This window comes from Vipera ursinii (assembly GCF_947247035.1).
Source record: "Vipera ursinii genome assembly, chromosome: Z".
Taxonomy (NCBI): domain Eukaryota; kingdom Metazoa; phylum Chordata; class Lepidosauria; order Squamata; family Viperidae; genus Vipera; species Vipera ursinii.
The window spans coordinates 39,244,892-39,253,094 of NC_139517.1; the positions used below are offsets into that span (position 1 = coordinate 39,244,892).

At 42.0% G+C, this 8,203-nt stretch overlaps 1 protein-coding gene across 1 annotated transcript in view; it reads right to left on the minus strand.

Annotated features, from left to right (window-relative positions):
- Positions 1-8,203, minus strand: part of RUNDC3A (RUN domain containing 3A) — a 31,458-nt gene that overhangs the window by 2,691 nt on the left and 20,564 nt on the right. Inside the window, exons 5-10 of the mRNA XM_083378248.1 lie at positions 7,597-7,686; positions 7,060-7,140; positions 6,272-6,437; positions 3,887-4,044; positions 3,550-3,687; positions 1,817-1,923 (exon numbers count right to left, since the gene is read on the minus strand). Of these exons, the coding sequence (XP_083234374.1) occupies positions 1,817-1,923; positions 3,550-3,687; positions 3,887-4,044; positions 6,272-6,437; positions 7,060-7,140; positions 7,597-7,686 (740 nt within the window). The remainder of the gene's footprint in view (positions 1-1,816; positions 1,924-3,549; positions 3,688-3,886; positions 4,045-6,271; positions 6,438-7,059; positions 7,141-7,596; positions 7,687-8,203) is intronic.

The window sequence follows — 8,203 nt, forward strand, 5'->3', positions numbered from 1 at the left end:
AATGGGAACAAGGTCAACTGAGGGAGGTGGAACAACAAAGGCTGTTTTGCTTTATTTCTAGATGTGAAGTCACTGGAAGCTCTATAAACAATGGTTAACAAGAAATAGAACTTATGCTTTGTGGGAGACCACTGTTATTACTGGAATTATTTCTTTGTTGAAACTATCAAGAAAACGGATTAGGAAGAATGATTTCATAGTCACAGAAAGCTTGATTTGAGCCAAAACCAAAAATCTGTTTCCTATGTCAGGGCTTTTCAACCAGTGGTAGGGGTACCACTTGTGGTACATTGGCACCTGAGAGGTGGTACGCAACCATCCTAAAAAAGTAGTGGGGGAGGGGAATGGCAGCACCGCACAAGCCTGAGCAAGAAATGGCTGGAGCTGCAGGGCTGTCAGGGCTCAGCGGAAGTGCCAGGCTCAGCGCCAGGTTCCAGCTGGAGTTCAGTGCTGATCCTGGTGCTTCTGAGCCAAGAAGATGTACTCATCAGCTGGAATGTTGCAGTATCTCCAGGGTCTTGTGATTTACATTCAGATGCTTGGCAACTGATTCATATTTATGATGGTCACACTATCCCAGGTTCATGTAAAGTGACCAAAACCTGCTGCAACCACCCAGCAGACGGGGGAAATAAAAACCAAACATCCCACCACCCCCACACACTCCCACTGCCAATCCTCAACAGAAATGCTCACAACAATGAAAACCTTGGACAGGAGGAAGAGTGCCACCGGCCAGGCAGGCAGGTGTCTTGCTCGGCTGTGGCTTGGGGGGCACTTCTTTCAGTGCCATTTAACTTTGAACAGTCACTAAGCAAACTGTTGTAAGTCAAGGACTACCTGTACTTCATTTTTTTCCTTTTTGGGGTGGTGGTCATCAAGTTGACACCTTGCTAAGCAACTGGTGGTACTCAGATGTTGCCATATCCATAAGTGGTACAATGGGTGAAAAGGTTGAAAAGCCCTGTCCTATGTAATATACTTGCCTTGGAAAATATTAATTATGGGACTTCAAAAATTTTCAGAATTATCAGGGAGATGGGCGGCTTATACATTTAATAAATAAATGTTCTCTTTGGGAGCCAACACTCACATATTGTTGTGATTCAGGGTCAGCCTGTGGGTTCGGCAGTTGGGTCGGACGACTCAGAGGAGGAGGGGGGTGTTGAAGAGCTTGCTGAGGGGGTTGAAGATCTTGCTGATGAGAGCCCTCAGCCAGGCCCCTCCCCTCACGACGGAGACCCAGCTGTGTGAGCCTGACAGCGTGGATGAAGATGACCCACAGCTGGCCCTGTTCAAGAACGCCCGACGCAGGAGGCAGTCAATCAGGAGTAAACAGAGGAAGGCAATGGGGCACCTCGGAAGGAGGCAGAGAGAAGCCACGCCCTGCACTGTATAAAAGGGGAATGCGTGGGAGGGCTGGTTTGCTGAAGGCAACAGCTTGATTAGTTCCTGTTTCATAGCTCCTGTTTCATGGTTGGTGTCTTGTTTTGCTCTGTTTTATGTTAATAAATTTGGCAGGCTTAATTCCAGCCTCTTGCCGTTTGTAAAGGGGTTGTCCCTGCCTTTTCTGCAGGGCCGGTAGCAGGCTGGTACAGAACACATATCCCCCTTGCCCTTCACATTTTGTGAAGGGCAAAGGGCATGACAAGCTGTAGCATATCTTGTTTTCTAAAGTAAGCCCTTTTGGAGTTAACAAATACAAGCACAATATGGTTGGGTTTGGAAAACATTAAGCCAAATGAAATGACACAAGGACTTTGAGTGATGTACAACTCCAGTCACAGCTATTTCCCATGACCATGCAAACTCTTACCTAGTGGTCCCCAAGGTTCCCCTTCGTGTTTTCCTTCACCCATCCTTTGTGAATCAGAACTCAAGCTTATTTCTGTGGAAAGTTGATCTGTGCTCATGAAGCTATGCCTGGAAAAAAGAAGAAAGAATTAGGAGACATTTCTGAACTAATTCCCAAAACTTGTACATTGTGGTGTTCTGATGATTAACTTTTGAAATCTGCCAGCAATTCTGTCCTACCTAGCTTCATTTTTTTTAAAAAAATCTAATTATAAAAAATGGATGCTCTAAAACAAGACCTCAATCTCAAAATACAACATATTTTTCCATCTAGGCTCTACATAGACCCAGAGGCATTTCTAAATGATAGAAATAGTGAATGGCTACAAACCATTACTTTGAAAAAAAAAGGAAGATAAAATGTCAGAAGGCATCCTGGAAGCATCTTCACTTTGATTTTTCTTTAAGTAGGTGGTTTATAATTGACCTTGGTCATGCCCATCACATGAACCATGTTTGAGATGCCCGTATTGTAACTTGGTTTCATAATTCCAAAGGTACCCCTGGGAAGACTTGATACAGAAAGACATGAGCAGGTTGCCAGAAAAACATCCCATGACTATATAATTTTCATGTGTATAGGAGGCACATCTTAACAAGGAAACTACTGAAGTCATATAGACTGTTTTTCGGGCAGACTTTCAGTGACATTTTTAGCCACAATACAGCTATGGTTTGTAATTGTCCCCCTCTGCCATGTTTTATTTTTGTCCCATTTAGTATATAACCTGGGATTTACAGATTATTTCCATCCAAATATTAATTTAGCTCAAATTTGTTTTGCTTTTTTATTTTTAATTCAGACCCAGATGCTCTGGATAATCCTTGAATGTTGTTCTCCATTGATTCTGCTCTTTTTGTTCTTGAAATCACCCTTCTTTTGCTCAGCCAATTCTAATATTGAATGATTACAAAATTTTGTCAATGTGGAATAATTCATACTGATGTGCCAAATATGGAGTCAAGACAGCAAATAAGGTTTGTGTTTTTGTAGCGTCTGTAGACAGCATATAGAAACTTTTGTGCCTATTTCTTCATGTGGCAGGACTGCCAAAACAAGCCTGTTTCCATGGCTAAAATGTTTCCTAGATAATAAACAGGTGTTCTTTATGGTGGCGGTTTTAATACTTTTCCCAGAACATCAAAGTTTGATGCTTTCGTTCTGAAAAAGAATCAATTTTCTGCTTCTGTTTAAAAACAGAATGGCTATTTTAGTAAGATGAATTGAAACCAGAGAAAAATTAGAAGAGATTTATTATGGTTCAGTTAGGTTGATTTAGACCAGGCGTGTCAAACTGCCGGCCGGATGCATCACCATGCAAAACCGCCCCCACCCCATTGCCAGCAATGGAGAAAAAGTTCCGATATGTCGCGCAACGTCACGAGTTTGACATGTCTGATTTAGACTGAGCAAATAGAGAATTAGATGTGGAACAGAGATAGGCAATATTTTAGTGGAAAGATGCTACACTAGTTGGGGGGCATGTGATAAGCAAGTCAGGGATGAAAATGGAAACTGGGGACAAGATTAAATTAATTTCCATGAATTTTAAATTTACTGAAAAGTGTAAAACTTATGCTATATATTTTTCTTGTCTTGGAATGGTGGAAACATGCATCACTGATTTCCAGCAAATATGCTGAGGCTACAAGAGATCTTAGAGAAAAAGGTACATCTTTTAGACACACACTGACCTCCTGAATATCTTGGGTTCTGCATGATTTTCATTACCGTTCAGAATCCCCAAAGACGGCCACTGGTTCACCAAGGGTGCAGCCGTATCCTTGGAGAGTTGGGTAAACTGGCTGTTGTCTGAAGGGATGAGGCCCATCCTGAGGGCAGAGCAGGAGGAGGGATCAGGGACGAGGGAGTGCAACCTGTCAACTCAAGGCAAGGAGCCATCCTCCCACATGACACAGGATCCAGCTTTGACAAACCTAGACCCCGTCTCATAGGACAAAGGGAAAACCGATTTCATTTGGGCCTGCTTATTACCGGCAAGGAGAGTATGCGGGGTTGTATCCTACTTACAGCTGCTCTTGCAGTTCCAGGATGATGCCTTCCAATTCCTGTTTCTCTAACTGATTCTGCACCTTCACCTCTTCCAGCCTTAACTTCAGGCGTTTGTTCTCTGCCTCCAGATCCTTGAGTTGTGACTCTCTCAACCGAACTAGCTCTTCTAGATAGCCCTGGGAGAAAGAAAATGGGGGGGGGGTGTTGTGGAAAGGAGAAAAATTAATTCCTATGCACTAGTACAATGAAATTGGCATAAAATTATTGGATTTTTGGAGTAAACTCTGCAAAAACAGCCAGTAAGCAAGAATTAAAAAATAACTATTGTACATGATCTGCTAACCTTTTTAGACTACTTATTTAATAACCTTCAAAAGTTGTGTCAGGCCTGAAATCTCTAGCATATCAGAACTAGTAGCAATAAACCAATAAACCCAACAGGTGGCTAAAAGTCTTAATAAGTAAAAGTAAGTCTATAGAAAGCAGATTAAGCCAAAATATTGCACCAAAAGATGTTTTCTATACCAGGCAATCCTTGAAAAGGGTATTTCAAAGCTGAGGTGACCACAATTGCAGAAGACGTATTCCCAGTTCCCAGTTCTGTTTTTGACAAAGGGAAGAATAGAGAAGGACTTCTGCGGGATTTCTTTAGCATGTAATCCAAAGTCGTGTGGCTTTAGGACATAGCAGCAGGAGCTGTGAAATGATTTAAAGCCTGGCAAAAAGTATTTTGTGGAGTTAATTATAATCAATAGTTTAGAACAGCCTTCCATAACAGTCACTTGTGCCTTAGTCACCTCCCGTTTTGACTATTGCAATGCACTCTACATGGGGCTGCCCCTGAAGAACATCCGGAAGCTTCAGTTGGTACAAAATGCAGCAGTCCACATGGTTTTGTACAGACCTCAGTGTGCACGTGTGACACCTCTCCAGCAGGAGCTGCATTGGTTGTCCCTTTCCTTGTGAGTGCAATTCAAGGTGCTGATTGTCACATCTACCCTGCACTAGAGCAGGGAGGCAAGGAATGTTGCAGGTCCCGTCCCCTAAGGAGATGCATCTGGCGGGACCCAGAAGAAGAGCCTTCTTCTTGGTGGCTCCCTCTATCTGGACCATCATTTCCTCAGAGATTAGCCTGGCCCCCACTTTAGAACTCTTCCGGAAGGTGCTGAAGATCTGGGGAACCCAGAGCTGGATAAAGGTAAAGGTTCCCCCGCACATGCATGCTAGTCGTTTCCAACTCTAGGGGCCGGTGCTCATCTCCGTTTCAAAGCCAAAGAGCCAGCGTTTGTCCGAGGACGTCTCCGTGGTCATGTGGCCGGCATGACTAGACGCCAAAGGTGCACGGAACGCTGTTACCTTCCCACCGTAGTGGTCCCTATTTTTCTACTTGCATTTTTACGTGCTTTCGAACTGCTAGGTTGGCAGAAGCTGGGACGAGTAATAGGCGCTCACTCTGCTACGCGGCACTCGGGATTCGACCCGCCAAATTGCTTATCTTCTGATCGACAAGCTCAGCGTCCTAACCCACTGAGCCACCGCGTCCTATTTCAGAGCTGGATAGAGACCAGCAAATAGCTAGTTTAATGTGTGCTGGGATGGGGAAGGTGGGGGGGGGTTATTATTTTATTTTTCCTCTTGTTATTTTATTTTTTATAAGGTGTTTTTTTTATTGATGTAAGTCACCATGAGTTGCCGTGTGTGAGTAGGCGGCGATACAAATTTTCAAAATAAATAAATAAATAACCTGTTGTTCCTTGGATGTATTCCTTGAGAGGAGGAGGAGGAAACCAAACATATATTAAGAATTGTCTCTTTGGTAAGGTAAATATATAATTCAATATACTTTACTTAACTCCTGAATTGGTTACAGATTCTGAACAGATACTATCTTAACCTATTGCTAACTTTCCTGTAATCTGATAATCTTCAATCATATTGGGCTACAACTTTAACTGTCACCAAACACTGCCCGCCATCCAATATACCTGAAATCACCAATTTAGAGAAAAACCCTGAATCTGACTTTTCTCAATGGGAAGTTTCTTCCTCAGTACATCTTAAGAGCAAAGATTTTCCTTATGCTGCAGTCATGTAGAAATCCCTCTCCATGTCTTTCCCGTGGAAGTTTTATTCAGACCTATTAAATTCTCAGCCTCTCCTGGAAAATCTTTCTTTCTTTCTTTTGTTTTCTAATTTCAAAAACAGCTGATTTTAGAAGTTCTGTGGAGCACAGGAAGGGCTCCTCAGTTTTCTCTCTCTTAGGTTGGAGCACTATTTCTAAATCTCACTCCAGTCTCAGATGTGCAACTCTGAACATTTCCGTGCCTTTTCAGACATCTTGCTTTTATGACAGGCTTAGGTTTGACCCTGAGGGTCTTATGCTCATGCTTGAACTGCAGGTACCTTTTGTGCATAGACGATGCGAAACTTCTGCTCTATCTTGCGCCATTTAATGTACCAGCTGTCTTCTGCAGTCACTAAGGGCAGATACGGATGGTCCGGAGAGCTCTCTTCACTGGTACTGCTCTCCAGGCTGTGCCGCTCCTCTTCATCACTTAGGTAATCGTAACTAGAGAGATTGAAGTTTACTGCAAAAAAGTTACTGAAATGGGATGCATAATTGCACGCTAGAGTCCATTTCAAGTTTACAAACAGCAACACTATATTTTAGTGATCCTAATAAGAATGCCTTGAGGGGTTTCCAAAGGTTTTTTTTTCAAAGAATATCTTGCATACCTGGCCTACATAGATATATCTAATCATTTCAAGTCCCAAGAATGCCATTCTGAAAACTCCCATTAAAAAAAATCAACCTCCAAAAAGAATGTTAATACATCTATCTGTTGTGTTATTTTTTTTTATGTTCACAGGAAAGGTTTTTTTCTTGTTACTATGCAGGGCATTTATAATTTGTTCCCTCTCATCCTATGCAAATTTATGGTCAAACCGAGGACCTTCTCCATTGGTGATGAAGATGATGATGATGATGGCGACACAAGTCTATGTTACATGTGGAGCCAGTCCCAGTTTAGAATGTGTTCTTACTTTTTTTTTAATGGAAGGCTCCCCTTTAAATTAAACATGCATATCTTAAACTCTGAACAATCAAGCATACATTATTAGCCTTGGAGAACCTTTTGCTTTATAGCCTAATTCTAATGACACAAGGCAACATTAGGAAAACCCATTACCTCTGTGTAAACTTCAGATATGGAGTATAGTCGATAACCACTGGTGTCTTACCATCCATAATTTCCCCTTTCAGGCAGAAACTAAAACAAATAAAAATTGGATTAAGTTATTTAAAGTTCCCTGTCTTTGGAGCACTTATACTATAGATCAGGGTCCCCAACCCCAGGTCGGTGGACCAGTACCAGGCTATGGCACTGGCAGCTACCGGTCTGCACAAACAAGCAGAGCCCCATCCACAAGATATAGGCAACACACAAAACCACACACCCTCCAAGCCACAGAAAAACCTCTCTCCACGGAACTGGTCCCTGGTGCAAAATAGGTTGGGGATCTCTGCTATAGATAGTTTAGGGCTGTATCACAGTTCTAATATCAGTTGGGCACATGCATACCACAATATTGTTTATTTAATTTAATCTGCAAAGGCAATAAAATATAGTTCATTCAAAGGTGGTATAATGGAAGACACAATACTTACTTAAAGTTAACAGTGCTTATCCAGACAAAAATGATTAAAATAGAGGGCATCAATGTACCTGAAGTCTATAGCACTGAGGCCAATCAGCATTCCTGTAAGGACAGTTGATTCTTCTCGCAGCATTATTGCTCCATCATCGTAAAATCTCCTTTAGAGGGAGAGGTGAGGAAAAAGAGAGGCTTGTTGATTAAATAGGGACAAATGTGGAAAAAGATATGGGAATTGTTATCTCCCACTGTGCTGTTACAGGTAGTCCTCGACTCAAATCACAACTGAGCCCAAAGTTTCTGTTGCTAAGTGTGACAGTTGTTAGGTTGCTCCATTTTACAACCTTTCTTGTCACTGCAGATGATAAATTAGTAATATGGTTGTTAAGTGAGTATGGCTTCCCTGTTGACTTTGCTTGTTGGAAGTTTGCAAAAGAGGATCACGTGACTCCAAGACACAGCACCGTCATAAGTATGAGTCAATTGCCAAGCATTTAAATTTTGATCATGTGACCATGTGGCTGCTGCATTGGTTGTAAGTGTGAAAAATGGATATATGTAATTTTTTTCAGTGCTGTTGTAAGTTCGAATGTTCATTAAATGAACTTTTGGAACTCAAGGGCTATCTGTATTACAAATATGGAAAAAAACAAAATAGGTACATTTACATCCTCCTCC